Below are 16,759 nucleotides of genomic sequence, written 5' to 3' on the forward strand. Positions count from 1 at the left end.
CTAAGAGCATAAAATATTTTAAATTACCATCAATAATAAAAATGGGAAATAGATACCACTTATGTGCTTGAAGCATTAAATACCACAATATAAAATGTTTCTATTTTGATACTATAAAATCATACAATATATTTTCAGTGGTATTAGTAGTTTAAGGAAAAGAGATAACAGCAGTTTATGGTTCATGAGAGTCATAGAATTATCTCGTTTTAAATATCAGAGCTGAAGGATCATCAAGGTCACCTGCTTCATTATTCATCACTTAAGAAAACTGTATCTAGGAAAGGGTAAGTGAGTTACCCAAAGTCTCTTGGCCAGTGAAGGACAGTGTTGGAACTAGAATTCAGTTCTCCTGACAGTTACATGCTTTTTTCATTCCAAGGTATTTTTTCAATATCCCTGAAGTGTTAGAATTTGGGGTGTGGGGTGTTGCTGCATATTTTCATTTAAACATGTACTTCATCCAAAGGAAATTGAATTTCTATGTTTTGCCTTGTTTAGACAATAAAAAGCATTATTGAAAGGGATTTTTGATATCAAATAACCCAACCAACATTCTATGATTAGACTTTTTCCTCAACATAGAAAAATATATTTGCTGTGTATGCAAAATGTTGAACCTTACGATATCGGAGCTCTTTATTTAAAAGTTTAAAGTGAATTCTCAACTTGTTCCCATACTGGCTTAGGGTTTTTTTTTCCTCCTTCCATGCATCTTTGTATAAGAGGTAAATGGAGATCTTGATTTGCAAAGGAGCTGGGAAAGCACCAGCACAGGAGCCGGGAAAGCTGGGTTCCAGTTTTCTCTCTTAACAGCTCTCTGGCCTCCAGCATGTCCTGTCATAGCCTTTCTAGCCCCGTTCGTCATCTCCCACATCATGAGGTTATTGCAAAGGTTGAAGAAGATACTCTCCCATTTTGTAGATCTGTTTGGTAAACCCAGAGCACTTTGATAATATAAACTTCCAGTATTTGTTATACATCATTACTAGTTCTAAATAATGTTTATTTAAGGATATAAACAGAACACACATTCCTCTAGTAGTACTCTGAATTCCTGAAGTTATGGACAGTCATTTTCAGAGGGGTGGTCCTTTAGAGGAATTAAATTAAAGTCTCCAAGCTGAATACATACATGTTATTCTCATTAAAAATGGAACAGATTAATTTATTTGAGGTGATATAAGGTTACAAGTGATTTATGTTTTCCCCCACACTCAATCTTTAATCTCCATTCTTCCAACACACTATTCCCTAGTTGGAATAATAGGATAGGTGAAAAGTGTGTTCTTATTTTTTCTAACATGTTAAGGAAGTTTGTCCTACCACCTGTAGGCCTTTTTCTTTAATAAAAATTTTACTTGCTAATGAAGTTAGAACCAAAGACCTTAGTAATTCCTATTGTCCTAGAAATAGTAGTAGCAGCAGCAGCAGCAGTGGTAGTAACACAGATATAAATCAGATGAAGATATAGAAATCATCTATTCATTAGATAGTACAGATGAAACATATGCATATATTGGCACTCTGCTAAAATCCCAGTATAATGATAGGAAAGGAAAAATAATAATATAAACTCACAATGACAAAGAAAAAAAGAGAGGGTGACATGATAAAAGATATCGGCAAATTTTTGGAATGTAGCAAGCAATTGGAAGAACAGGGAAAGCTTAAATCTAAGGATGTTCAGAGAAGGGTGCCATAAACCAAGAAGCCAGTTCCCACTGCAGAACTCAAAAAAGTTTCAAAATTGGAGGTACCAGGTCATTTGGAAGTTGAGGCAAGGGTAGAAGCTGAAATCAGGGGGATTGGTTGAAAGCCTCTCAGATAAACTGATGCCAGTTCTTGCTCATGCTGGTAATTGACAGAGGACTCTCCATTTCACCCTAAACAGGAAAGAGAAGGTTATTCTCTGGCCCTGGGCTTTAGGAGAGGCACCATGGAGGGTGGGATGTGATGCCACACAGAAATCTGGGGACTAAGTGAGAGTCTGTGTATGCCCTGAGAGATTTCCAGTCCCTTCACTCCTTCATCCCACCGCAATGAGCAACCAGGCTTTTACCCCACCCTATGGGGTAGGAAGTATGAAGACCTTCCCTGGGGGAGTGGGGGGAACTCCCCAAGAAAAAAAAAACCTAACAATGACATCAAGGGCATCGCATCAAAAGTGTTAGGTTACTGTCTGAGACCCTCCATGGTAGCTCTCCAAAATGACAAGCCCTGCCTGTGAAATGTCGAATTGGCTTTTTAGTGACTTGCTACTAAATATTACCATACAACCAAGACATTACACATTCGAGAAAAGCTTTCGACATAAAAATCAAAGACCAAAGTAAACCAGAAAAACAGGGATAATATGGAAACAGAAAATACAGGGTTCAGAGAAAATTTTTTAAATATTGAATTAATATCTTCAAAAACAAGAGTATATATCACACTAAAGAAAAAAGATGATAACATCTAAAAAGGGGAACATCAGGAAATAAATTTAAAGTGTGTGAGAAAAACATTTAAAAAATTAGTAGTAAAGAGAAAAGATAAAATTGAGAAACTTTCCCAGAATAATATAAACAAGATGGGAAAAAGGAGCAAAAATTGTAAGTAAATTAGAGAACCAACCCCAAAATTCTGACATTTAACTATTATGAATTCCAGAAAGAAAATACACACACACACACACACACAAATAGAGTAATAAAAATTATCAAAGAATTAACATGTGAAAATTTCTCAGGGAGCACTTGGGTGGCTCAGTGGGTTAAAGCCTCTGCTTTCGGCTCAGGTCATGATCTCAGGGTCCTGGGATCGAGCCCCACATGGGGCTCTCTGCTCAGCGGGAAGCCTGCTTCCCCCTCTCTCTCTGCCTGCCTCTCTGCCTACTTGTGATCTCTCCCTCTGTCAAATAAATAAATAAAATTTCTCAGAACTGAAATATATGAATTTCCAAATGAAACAGGCCTAATGAGAGCCTAAAGTAAATTAAAAAGGATCCAAACTGGAGTGTCTGGCTGACTTAGTATGCAACTTTTGATCTCAGATGGTGAGTTTGAGCCCTGCATTAGGTGTGGAGATTACAAAAGTAAAAAATAGGGGGTGCCTGGGTGGCTCAGTGGGTTAAACCTCTGCCTTTGGCTCAGGTCATGATCTTGCGGTCCTGGGATCAAGCCCCGTCCCAGCCCTGCCTGCGTCTCTGCCTACTTGTGATCTCAGTCTGTCAAATAAATAAATGAAACCTTTAAAAAAAATAGTTTTTTGTTTTGTTTTGTTTTTTAAAGGATCCAAACTAAAGCAGAGATTGTAATACCTTAGGATACTAAGAACAAATATTGAAGCTTGGGGAACAAAACTTAAAAGCTTACCTAAAGAAAGAAAAAAAAATCTCATTTTTAAAAAACTGGGGAAAAAACAACATTGGTATTCTTACTAGTGTTAGGTACATTATTAAACGAAACGAGACTGAGACAAGGTGAAAGTTAGGCAAAGCTCTATTCTATGCTAAGCATTAGAAGTCAGACTGACCGGCCAGGGCTGTCTCTGAAGAGAGGGACCACCCCCAGCTTACAGGCTCAAGTATTGACTGACTGACCTCCGAAGAGGGCGACCCCTCCCCATCTTACAGATTACCTTTTATAGAGCAAAAGTCTGGCCACACATAGGTGGCCAATGAGATTGTAGTCATGTTAGGTCATGATCTCAGGGTCCTGGGATCGAGCCCCACATGGGGGGGAATTACAATTACCCTATAGTAGCTGTTTGACCTCACCTATTACTCTGGTCAGAATTGGTGCTCAAGGTTGGTGCCCAAACGACAGGGTTTACATTCTTTGGTGGTTAAGGAAAAAGTGTGTGTGTGTTTCTTACTGATTGGATGTCTCCACATGGCCCAACTCGTCCTTGTATTCTGGGCTCTGTTATAGGAACTAGCTGACCATATTTTACTGGTTTCCCAGACTTGCTTCTAAGTAAGTTTCTCTCGGGGGAGGGGGGCAGGGTCAGTTTAAGTTTTACGGCACAAACAACAAAATGGCTTTTAACCAAGATGGAGTCGCTCTGGCTAAATAGGTCCTTACACTAGCAATACTGGAAACTAAAAGAAAATGGAATATGTTTTAAAATTCTGAGAAAAGCAATGTTCTGATCTAAAATTCTGTATCAAGTGAAGGATAAAATACTCGTGTTTTCTTAATGTGCAAAGTCTCAAAACTTCTGTCCCGTATATATTGTTAGTTTTGGAAGCTTCTGGAGGATATGCTCCATGAAATGAAGGAAAACACCAAAAAAAGAAAAACATATGGGACTCTGGAAGCAAGAACTGAAACCCAGGAAAAGAGCAAAGGAAAGGGGATTCCCAGGGAGGTGGTGACTAGCCCTCCAGGAGGAAAGCAGGCCGGCTGCCTGGGGTGCGTCAGTCATGTGGAGCAAGACAACCAACACCTGGGAGACACAACGCCAAGGGGAAAATAAGCCTTGGGGATTCTCTTAGGGGTTTGTTCTTGTTGTTCTAGTGTTGTCATTGTTGCCATATTAAAAGGAGTTTTTAAATGTTGTTGGAAAATTGGGGAAGAATAAGTATACATGGAAAAGTATATTAAAAGAGGAGGTAATTTCAGGGCACCTGGGTGGCTCAGTGAGTTAAGACTCTGCGTTCCGCTCAGATCATGATCTCAGGGTCCTGGGATCGAGCCCCAAATCAGGCTCTTCGCTCGGCCGGGAACCTGTTTCTCCCTCTCACTCTGTCTGCCTCTCTGCCTACTTGTGATCTCTCTCTGTCAAATAAATAAATAAAATTTTAAAAAGAAAAAAAAGAGAAGTCAATTTCTAGGGCCAGACAAAACAAAATATTGTTCAAAAAATAAATGTAAGTGTGGTTCAACACAGGAAATTACTACTTGGCTCAGCTGTGAGGAATATACACATTATTCGTAAATGTTATATAGTGATTTAAGTAAGAATTGTGATGTCATTAGTTTAGGAAAAGAAATGGGGAAGGAGAAGAGTATGTTTGTGCATTGTGTGCATGCATATGGTATGTGTGTTAAGCGATAGCTATTATAGTATTAAATCAATAGAATAATTTTTAACATTAATATGTTTTTAAATATGTATTTATTTTAAATGTGTATTTAAGCATCTGTTTTGAAATATTGAGGTAACCAGCAGAAGAAACTGTTTACATTCTTAATAAACCTCAAAATATTATTTAAAGCTCTATGGATACATTTATGTATAAAAGATTGCAAAAATAATTTAAAAGAGTCACCTACTATTTCTAGGAGACCCAGAGAATATCTTTTAAAGACTAGAAACTCTGTTCCTAATCCCAGATGGATTTGGATTGCCAGGTTTAGAAATACTCCACAGGGAAATGTACATCACCCACTCCTTTTAAGAGAATTCCCCAGGAGGCCAATTTACTTCGCCTCTTTGAGCTTCTCTTGTCTCATCTCTCAGCTGAAAAAGTTCATTTAGAACAAACCAAACTCCAATTCAAAGCAAATAACAACTGAAACAGACCAGGGGCAAATGCCAGCTCTTCTTTTGGAGCAGAGCCTCTGCTCAGATCCAGCTGGCTGTTGCCAGGAAGACCAGTGGTTGCTAAGAGGCCCAGTGGTTCAGGAGAAACTGCAGATGGGGGGGGGGGGTTGCAGGGGGGTGGGGGAGGGGGGGGTTTTGTTTTGGTTTTTTTCTTGTTGTTGTTGTTGCTCAGATCTGGGTTTTTACATGAACACTTTGGACTTTAAAATGCTGTTTTTTTGTTTTTTTTTTAAGGTTTTATTTATTTATTTGACAGAGAGAAATCACAAGTACACTGAGAGGCAGGCAGAGAGAGAGAGAGAGAAGGAAGCAGGCTCCCTGCTGAGCAGAGAGCCCGATGCGGGACTCGATCCCAGGACCCTGAGATCATGACCTGAGCCGAAGGCAGCGGCTTAACCCACTGAGCCACCCAGGCACCCCTAAAATGCTGTTTTAAACTACGCAGTGCCTACCAAACCAAACCCATCTGCAGGCCCCACCCACCCACACAGACTGCCAGTGAGAGATCTCTGAATGAGATGAACACTGATGACTGCTTTAGGCAGCACAATGTCTCATTCCTAAAACTCTGCATTGAATGTATGTGTTTCTTCACCACCAAAGAGGCGGGTTGCTTTATCCCAACCTGACATACTATACTATTTCACCTTGTCACTTTTATCTTTGTGAACACTCACAAATCTTAAGACCCAAATCTGCATAGCGCCTCTATTCAAGGAAACACAAGCATAAAGAGAGGTAAGTTCTGCCAAACACAGCTGGGCCGGAAAATCAAGGAGTCATTCTCCCAGAGACACAATTGGGTAAAAACTCATTAATCCATTTTTCCAGATATGTTAGTGTACACAAAGACAATAATCACCTTTAAATGTAAGGATCAATATCAAGCTCAATATTTGCTGAGATTATCTTTTAATCTTTCACAAGGAAATTTTACCCACCACTGCTAATTATCTTCTTGGTTCACAGGCCTAGAAAACATGAAGACTGTGCTTTTTTTCCTATACATTTTGGGAGCTGCAGCTGCAATCCCGGTAAATGTCCTTTTTTTCTGCTGTTACATCTCTTCTTCCTGACATTTCATTCAGACATCCTCCAGTTAAAAAGAAAATGTGTGCATATAGTGGTTTGAAATTCTCTTTTTAATTTTAATGTTATTTTTTTCCCAATCAGGGAACAAACAACTAGAAAAATTGAGATAAAATACTTTCTAAAAGAATATTTCTTTCAGAACTACCAGATTCCATAAGATAAAATAAATCAAAAGCTGAAAATGTTGATTATCAGTTTTTAGAAAGGGGATATGCCAGGGCATAAATGCCAACGAGAACGGGAAGAAATAAATTGTCTTATGAAAATTCATCATTTAGCATGAGAAGCCCAAGAAATTAGTATGAGAAGTCTTGGGAGTGCGTACCCATACCCTTCAGCAGCATTTTCTTTGAGTTCAAATATATACTGGCTGATCAATTCTGAGTCTGAAATAAAACAGGAACCGATGGGTTAGGGGCAGGAAATGGAATCGTAATCATAAATCAGCTCCTAATTCATCCTTGGAGGTGGGGGGTGGTGTGAAGGTTGTTGAAAATAGAACTAAAACATTTTTTTTTTCTTCATGATCAGATACACTAGCCCCACCATTCACACAGCAATAAATTGTATACACACAAATCAGAATCATTTGAGACCATGTCAGCCCCCTTAAAATTACCTGAAAGTTTTTGTTGTTGCTGTTGTTAGCAGAACCATGGCTTGGATGATCATTTAGGTGTCTTCCAAATGATCCACTTAATCTATAATCAAACCAAAGAATTTGTGCCATTTGTTTCTCTTTCACCAAAGGGAGGAATCAGTCTCCTCTAAAGAAACAAAGTGATTTCTCTCATCCCTTCTCTTCCTCATTCTCTACTCTGTCTAGGCTTCTGTCCTTGGTTTTTGGATAGCTGGTGGCTAACATTTGGTTGACAGATGTGTCAGCAAAGACAAACATCGCGCCGCCCAGACCAGGCAGTTCTTAGAAAACAGAGTGTATGACCACACTGCTAGGGCTTGTGCTTAAGTAGCTGGAGCTACTCCAGCTGAAATTATACATTGTCCTCTGAAATTACAAAGGTGGGATAAATTATGTTCAGCACAGAAAGAAGCTCCCACAGACCCATTGTTTTCTCCTAAAAATGTGTTTTGCCCTTGCAGCTGTTGCCACTATGTAAACAGACATCAAAAGTGTCTCTCAACCAAATGTTTGAATAACACATCTACATGCAGACATATTTTAGATGTTTTTTCTTTAGGACAGTTCCTTGTGCAGATCCAGTCAGATGCTAAAAAGCTAAGTATCTTCTCATACGGTTTACCCATTAAAAATCTTGTATCATTTTCCTCACCTGGCTGAATTCTATAGAAGTAAGTCGATTCTGTGTGGTTAGGAGATTCCACACAAAGTTCCAGATGTTATGTTGTTATTGCTGTGGGAATAATAATAAAATAGAATTTGATTTCAGAAAATTTCTGAAAGAAGAAAAACTGCCGTGCTTTTTGTGCATTTCTTCCAGCTTACGGAGGCAGAGCAGAGGAAGAAGGGTGCAGAGAGGGGGCGCGGTTCCCCACTAATAAGCTAAAATCTCCTCCTTCCATTGCCTTCCATGATGTCTCTGCTGGCAATCTGCCAGACTGGCCACCATTCTTTCTCCTTTCTCTCTTATAAATGGCTTCTTTGGAAACTTTTTCAAATATCATTACTCCTTTTAGTTGAGAAGGTGATAAGAAGCAAGAGAGCAAACAGCATCTAAAATGAATCTTGTATGCCATGTCTTTCCTTATATAATCGGTACAACAGAATGTAATCATAAAGACAAGTCAGTGCAAATAGAATCTGAGTTCTGTACTTATACCTAGGTCTGCCTGACATCTGAGCATCCGTAGTATCTCTCCGATAAAGATTTGTGGTGAATGCCTGCTTAACAGTATCAGACAGTTCACAGTGTTAGCACTGTATCATACCACTGCTAACAACAGTCATTTTTTTCACTTGGGTAGTTTTTTACAATTTCCAGACTTTTATATATGTGTAAACTTATCTTGATATTTCTGCTTATTTCACCTTGGTAGATGACAGGGTAGGGATTTACAGTTTGTCAAGTGACAGATTCTTAATAACAGAGTCAAGACTTGAAGGGAGATCTCTTCTAAATCCATTGTTAAACATCTCCATTGTATCACTGCCCGCTCTTCATCTACGCCTTTAGTCTTGCTAGAAATAGAGCCATCCCTCTAGTTGAAATAATACTCCATAGCTCTTCTTGACTAGAATGAAGTGTACTGTTTCACACAACCTTTGAATTAGTTCCACATTAAGTTGTTTTTTATTGTAAGATTTCTTGTTGGATATAAGGCTGATAGTGTTAAGAAAATAAACATTGAATAAAAAGCTTATATCTTTTCTGCTAATTAGCAGCAGTTACTTAAAAGTTAACTTAAGGAAATGTAGTGTTATATCCTTTGGTTAATTTAATTTCACTTGGACTTTCTGCTAAACAACAGTTCTCAAAATTATAAAGTATGAATATTATATTTTTTAAAAGTTTGAAAAGCACAGGAAATACTTCCAAAACTCAAAGATGACTATTATTGAAATAATTTTTGCTCCATTTTCACCTAGTCTCTGCATATATAACATTTTCTTAAATATGTTTGTGATTCTGTTTTCACTTAACATTATAATATGGACATTTGCTTATATTCTTAAAAATTCTAGAGAGTCTCTTTTTTTAAATATTTTATTTATTTATTTGATAGAAAGAGATCACAAGTAGGCAGAGAGGCAGGCAGAGATAGAGAGGAGGAAGCAGGCTCCCCGCTGAGCAGAGAGCCCAATTCGGGACTCTATCCCAGGACCCTGGGATCATGACCTGAGCCTAAGGCAGAGGCTTAACCCACTGAGCCACCCAGGTGCCCCGAGAGTATCTTTTAAGTGATATTATGTATGAAGCATATTACTACTAATAATGATGACAATAAAAGAGTAACTGGAAATTTCAAATGTTAACATCTAGACATGAATAACATGAGCTAATTTCTAATTTTTTCAGACAAATGCAAGGTTCCTGTCTGATCATACCAAACCAACTGCTGATTCCTTGAGTTCCATCCAACAGGCTGAAATACTAACAACACCTAACAACACTGCAATTCCCATGTTAAGGGTTGAAGATGCAGAAAATGAAAAGGAAATTGCAGGGTCTGTAGATCATCCAAACCATAAGGTAAAAGTAACATGGTTACACTGTTACAATTTTAAAATTTTCCAAAGGTCTCAATTTCAAAGCATAGTCAAGGATATTATCTCATTCTCACTCATCTCAGTTTAATTTTTAAAAGACAGTGATCACATCAACTGTTTCCAATCACCAGAAGAACTGTGAGAGTAAGTTTTACACCTTCGGCCAAGGTGCTATATAATCATGTCATATCACAAAATTTGAATTCAGGTTAAACTTTTAACTATAGAATGTGTAGAACATCATATATGAGTTTACTTGATATTATGTGATGATAAAGAGTAATAATATCAAGTGTTGGCTTATGAATTATAAATAAAATATAGATATTCCATTATCATTTGTTTCAAGAGTAAACTTCTTTTCTTTTAAGGCTGAAAAATCTTCAGAACTAAAGTCAAAGGAGGAAAATTATGACCAGTCAGCAGATCAGGACCAGAGTTACAGCCCAGAGCTCAGATTACAGGATGAAGAGGAAAGTGAAAGTGACTTAAGTGAGAATTTGGAGTATATACCATCTGAAGGTACATTGGACCTACAAGAAGATGGGGGTGAGCCTCAAAAGAAAAAAGTACCAGAGAACATTGATTCCCTTGCTCCTAATATTAGTTCCACTATAGATCCTAACCAACAAGAAAGCATTACAAAAACAGAAAAAGAACAGGAACAACCAATAAACGATTTACATCCTCAGCTGAATAGGAGCAACAAAGATAGCCAAGATGTAAGCGATCAAGGAAACCAAGAGCAGGATCCAAATATTCCCAATGGAGAAGAGGAAGGGGAAGAAGAACCTGGAGAAGTTGGTACACACAATGATAACCAAGAAAGGGAGAGAGAACTTCCCAAGGAGCAGTCTAACAGCAAGGAGGAAGAAGACAGTACCCAATCTGATGATGTTTTGGAAGAGTCCAGTCAGCCAACTCAAGTAAGCAAGATGCAGAAAGATGAATTTGATCAGGGTAACCAAGAACAAGAAGAGGATAGTTCCAATGCAGAAATGGAAGATGAAACTGCATCAAAAATTAACAAGCACAATCAAGATGCTGAATGGCAGAGCCAAGAAGAAAAACCTGATGTTATCAGCAACCAGGAGGAGATAGATAAGAAGTCTGTTTCTGAAGCTCTGCCCGTGGAGCCTACCGAAGCTGGTAACATCATGCCCACAAATCACGGAGCTAATGCTGATGCTGATGATGACCCCAGACACGATGCAAGTGATGACTACGAATTCATCCCAAGTGAGACCTTCATAGAGGCTGAAAGATCTCAATCCATTGCCTATAACCTCAAATATGAAGAAGAAAAAAAGAGAGAGAGAGCACATGAGAATGGGAACGTAGATGCCAGTGAGCCTGGAGAATACCAAGAGGTGAGACTCTTTATAATAATGCTTTTCCGATAGAGCAGTTAGCTTTATCAAGACATAGCCATGACATTTCTCTGTGCTCTCACAGTCTTCTATGCCTATCTCTATCAGCACATTATGAAAATACATCAAAATTTTTTATTTCCCTCTGTATCTCCATCAGTAGGCTGAAAGTGCCTATTTTGTTTGGGTTCCCCTAGAAGAAGATCCTGATTTTAGTATTGTTTGACAAGTTCAGGGAACAAAGAGGAGTGGAACATGATACAGGGGAGGAAAGGAAGCTAATCAAAGGTACATAATTAAAGCCACATAAAGCACATTCCTCTGAATTACCCCATCTGGAGAGCGAGGGAGCTAGGGCTTTAAAAAGACTGAGAATTGCTAGGAGAAGTATTAATTCCCCAGCAGTTTTGGTCTCTCCTTTGAGCAGGCCAGATAGATTGCCATGATATTTTGGGCACAGAGGTGCAGAAACAGGCAATTGAAAGTGGCTGGAGTGAACAAGAAAGACAAACTCTGACAGATCTGAGGGTTGGGAGACACTGACAACTATTGCTCCAATGTCTTGAGAGTAGATGCAATGTAATATTCAAGTTGAATCACCAATGTCTAGCAAAATGCCTCTAACATAGTAAGAGATCCAGGAATGTCTGTTGATTTAACTATAAGGATTAAGAATAAAGACTTCAGCTATAACTTTATTAAGCAAACACACACCAAAATGATCATCAGAAAACTGCAACAGCGTGGGAGTTGGGGAGAAGCATATTGTTATTGGGTTTTAATCATTCGGAGCTTTCATGCAAAACACTAGCAACCACCCAGTAGGACTTGACATAGCTTTTGGTGGCCAAAGTCAACAGTAACCTTGCTTTCTGAAACCTCTGCTGCCATTTTACGGTAAGAGTTTTATTACCCCTCAGAAACCTGGGGCCCCTGGGTGTCTCCGTTGGTTAAGCATCCGACTCTTGGTTTCAATTCAGGTCCTGACCTCAAGATCGTGAGATTGGGCCCCATGTAGGGCTCCACGCTTAGCAGGGAACATGCTTGAGTTTCTCTCTCCCTCTCCCTCTGCTCCTCCTCCCCACACTTACTCTCTCCCTCTTTAAAATAAAAAAGTAAATCTCAAAAAAATAAAAAAAGGAAATCTGATGAGAAAACTTTATCAACAGCTTCATAGGGATTACTGATGTAAATGTGTCTTAACTATGGAATCACACGATAATACTATATTTCTACTGTTTTCCCAAATCCAAAGGGAAGGTTCCAACTTTGCTCCAGATGTTAGTTCCAACTTTGATTGAGTAATCCCCAGAGATATAGCACTGAATCCAGTTGAAGACACTAATGGCTCCTGTTCTCAAAGTGTTGCTATTTTCACAATTACAGCTCGTACCTTTTTGAGATCTGAAATGATTTGGGTATAAAAAGCTTTCTGAAGGAATGCAGTTAGAATACAAATTATAATGGCTTTCCCCTAAATATACTTCAGTTTCTGCTCTTGTTATTATAAAGGCCAAGAAAGCAGAGAGCTCACCGAAAGAAGATGAAAGTTCGTATGAAGACAACAGAATGGTGCATGGTAGGGGTGAGTACGGGCTAAGCAGGTGGCTTGTGGCAGTATCAAGGAAAAAATGGAATGGTTACTTAAGCTATCCCCATTCCTTCATTTGTCACTGCTTCACAGAAATCTCCTCTCCCAAATCCTCCCCAAGGAAATGTTCTCCTAAGGTGTTGACATTCGCTTGCACACATCTGATATATAACTATGGGCAAATGTGTTTACAAACTGGAAGTCTTATTGTAATACTAGTATGAAAGCTAGATTCTTCTTTTTTCCAAAATCCTTTTGCTTCTGAGAAGGATGAATTCTACCTTATTTAATCTCAAATCCATAACTTATTAGTGAATTTAGACACCTTATTTAATTCAGACCTAATTCCCAATTGCATACCCCAAACACAAACATTTTTAATTTCAACATGATAAAAATTTCGTGACTTACTTAACTTCTGACCAACTTGGACAGCCTTGAATTATAGATTCCAGACATTGGCCATTGTAGGCAGGCCAAGAAGAGCTGTTTGTTCTTTTTAATTTTTGTTTGGTTGGTTTTGTGGTTGTTGTTGTTGTTTTTAAATTCCCAATTCAAACTGCACAAAAAATCTTAACTATTGTGTAAAACACTCTAATGCCAGAGGGCCCTATCTTGACATTAACATGTCCATTAAAATGGTTTCTAATATTTTCCCAAATTTTTTCTCCTTAATGCAAACAGAGCTAATCATCTGGATGAATTTGAGATTGCATACTCAGTTCAGCTTTGCTCACGCTTCTTGTCCAAAATTTTCTGTTAGATTCTTGCATGAACTTCCAGTGTAAAAGAGGACATATCTGTAAGGCTGACCAACAGGGAAAACCCCACTGTGTTTGCCAAGATTCAGTGACTTGTCCTCCTACAAAACTCCTTGACCAGGTAAGTATTCTACAAAAGGATTTCTAAAGGGTCCCAAATAGCGATTTGAATGAAAGTGGTTTGCAATTGAAATATTTGGCAAAAAAAAAAAAAAAAGGCAGATGTCCTGGTTATCATCTAATACTTGAAATAATGTTGAACAGGAACAAAAACCAGCAAAAACAAGGAGTTTCTACAGTGCCCTAAAAAGGTAATAATGGCATTGATCTTTAGAACTCATTTTAAAATTCATTGTATCCTCGGAACGTCTGCAGCTTGCATTCTAGTGAGCTTATCTAAAGCTAAATTCTTCACCCTGGTAGAATTTAATTGATTTTTCTTTTCTTTTCTTTTCTTTTTTTTTTTTTTTTTTTTTTTTTTACCAAATGGGACAGTTATCATCTTAATAACTTCACTTACCTGACCACATTGTTGGCACAGTTGATCAGTCAGTCTATAAACTTTAAGGAGTCTATAAACTTTCCCCAGTGTACATCCAGAAACATGAGCTTTTTCTCATGCTTGTCTGTCCTAGGTTTGTGGCACTGACAACCAGACCTATGCTAGTTCCTGTCATCTGTTTGCTACTAAATGTAAACTGGAAGGGACCAAAAAAGGGCACCAACTACAGCTGGATTATTTTGGAGCCTGCAAATGTAAGATTCCATCATTATTCTGCCAACCACCATTGCTGAGAGGATTGGCGTGAATCTCTGCATATCTGAATAATACATATACAAACTCATACATGCAAACGGAAAAAGGTTAATGTAGTTCTGAACCTAGGATGCTCACTAAAATCTACTAGAGAGACTTCAAAAAAGAAAAAGAAAAATCCCCAGGGGCACCTGGGTGGCTCACTGAGTTAAAGCCTCTACCTTCAGCTCGGGTCATGATCCCAGGGTCCTGGGATCGAGCCCCGCATCGGGCTCTCTGCTCGGCGGAGAGCCTACTTCCTTCTCTTTCACTGCCTGCCTTTCTGCCTACTTGTAATCTCTGTCTGTCAAATAAATTTTTTAAAAAAAGGTCTAAAAAAAAAAAGAAGAAGAAAAAGAAAAAGAAAAAAAAAAAAAAAAAGCCCAGGCTTTAATTATAAGAGACTGATAGAGTTGGACAGGGTTGGGGCTTTGGCATTGTTTTTTCATTTGTTTTTAAAGTAACCTAGACAATTCTAACGTGCAGCCAGGGTTCAGAACCACTATGATAATGTTATCACTTAATAACTGAGACAAGTCATTGGAATTTTGCTAAATTACTTGTCCTCTTTCCAATGTACGTTAAGTCTCCGCCAAGAAGTTTTATAACATTATATCCTTCCAGAAGTTTTCTTAATTGTCTTCCTTCCCCCAAGATACTCTCAAGTGTGTTTGGATCTCCTTATCACTAAGTAATTCTCCACATTAACCATGCTCACTAATATTTCCAGTTCTCTTCTCCTTCCTTATGCATAGGAGTATTAAACTTCCCAGCCCTCTGGATGTTAAATGTGGCCAAATGAGCTGCTCAATGAAATTTCAGTCAAAAGCCTCCATGTGAGTTCTGGGCAGATGTATTTAAGAGCTAGTGTGTGGTTGTCTATGTGCCCCAACCTTGTCTGGAGATGGTGGTGTCCTCATGATCCTGAGCCCCAGAGAGACTGCCATGAGCAGAGCCCTCTTGCCAACTTGTATTGGACTCGAATGTCCAAAACAGTGATGGTAGTTAACACTGCTAAATAGTAAATCTGAAAGTTGCTCAGAGAGTAGATCCTGAAAGTTCTCATGCAAGGAAAAGTAAAAATTTTTGTGACTGGATGAGATGATAACAGTTAACTAAACATATTGTAGTAGACCTAGCACAAAATATGGATGTCGGGCATTAAGCTGTACACCTTGAACTTACACAGTAAGCTTGAACTTAACTCACTGACATCTCAATAAAACTAAGAAAAAGAACCAAACCCTTTGTTCTTTTAAGCCACTGAGATGGAACATCATTTGTTACCACAGAATAATCTAACTTCCACTTTTGTCTTTTTTCTCCTAATGAAGAGTTCTTGTGTCCTCTACCTCTACATGCCCACTTTCTGATTCTAGAACAGTGGTTCTCAGCCTTGCCTGTGTATCAAAATTTTCTTTGGATTTTTTAAAACATCCTGATGCCCAAGCTCCACTCTGAAGCAATCACATCAGAATTTCCTTGACTGGAAGCCGTGTCTGGGGTGTTTATAAAGCGCGCTAGGCAGTCCTGCTTGGCCGCCATGGTTAAGCACACTGTTGTGCTGGTAAGACAGTGAGAGAGCACTCGGCCACCGGCTGTTGTTAGACTTCCTGTTTTGACGACTTGCCTTAAGATAGGAGTTAAAGTAACCTTTAACCTAAAGGTTAAAATCTCTTTTCTTGGGGCGCCTGGGTAGCTCAGTTGTTAAGCATCTGCCTTTGGCTCAGGTCATGGTCCCAGAGTCCTGGGATCGAGCCCTGCAACTGGATCCCTGCTTGGCGGGAAGCCTGCTTCCCCCTCTCTGACTCTGCCTACTTGTGTTCCCTCTCTCGCTCTCTCTCGCTCTCTCTCTCTGTCAAATAAATAAATAATCTTTTTTAAAAATCCCTTTTCTTTCCTCTTGGAACAGCCATTCCTATTTGTACAGACTTTGAAGTGACTCAGTTTCCCCTAAGGATGAGAGACTGGCTCAAGAATATCCTCATGCAGCTCTATGAGGCAAACCCTGAACATGCTGGATATCTAAACGAGAAGCAGAGAAATAAAGTAAGTTATCCAAAGTCATCTGGGGGCCAGATCCCTAAGTGTCTACCTACAGGGTCTGAGGAAAAAAGATGTGTGGGTGGGGGAAGAGAGACCTACCCCTCTTTGCATATCAGCAAGAGCCCACTGTGCCTCCCCGCGCACCTGGTAAGTTCATTCGTACTAACAGAATAGTAGGGGTCACCATTCATGCCACAAGGCTTGAGACATAGCCAAACCACCCCATTCCTACTCAAAGTGTGGTGGCCCGAGCAAGGACTCTATAACTCACGCCCAGAGCAAGCCGTGATTGAGCAAAGTAAACCTCAATTTAGAACTTCTAAGTTCAGGGCCAGACATAGTATTTAAATTTAAACATATTTTCTGCCTTCCTAGGCCATA

The 16,759-nt window shown here is 39.0% G+C and overlaps 1 protein-coding gene across 1 annotated transcript in view; it reads left to right on the forward strand.

Annotated features, from left to right (window-relative positions):
- Positions 1-16,759, forward strand: part of SPARCL1 (SPARC like 1) — a 47,670-nt gene that overhangs the window by 20,479 nt on the left and 10,432 nt on the right. Inside the window, exons 2-8 of the mRNA XM_082726800.1 lie at positions 6,505-6,569; positions 9,624-9,797; positions 10,186-11,184; positions 12,697-12,769; positions 13,539-13,657; positions 14,172-14,292; positions 16,245-16,381. Coding sequence (XP_082582926.1) covers positions 6,516-6,569; positions 9,624-9,797; positions 10,186-11,184; positions 12,697-12,769; positions 13,539-13,657; positions 14,172-14,292; positions 16,245-16,381 — 1,677 coding nt within the window. The 5' untranslated portion in view covers positions 6,505-6,515. The remainder of the gene's footprint in view (positions 1-6,504; positions 6,570-9,623; positions 9,798-10,185; positions 11,185-12,696; positions 12,770-13,538; positions 13,658-14,171; positions 14,293-16,244; positions 16,382-16,759) is intronic.

The sequence above is a fragment of the Mustela nivalis genome (assembly GCF_964662115.1).
Source record: "Mustela nivalis genome assembly, chromosome: 4".
NCBI classification, from domain to species: Eukaryota; Metazoa; Chordata; class Mammalia; order Carnivora; family Mustelidae; genus Mustela; species Mustela nivalis.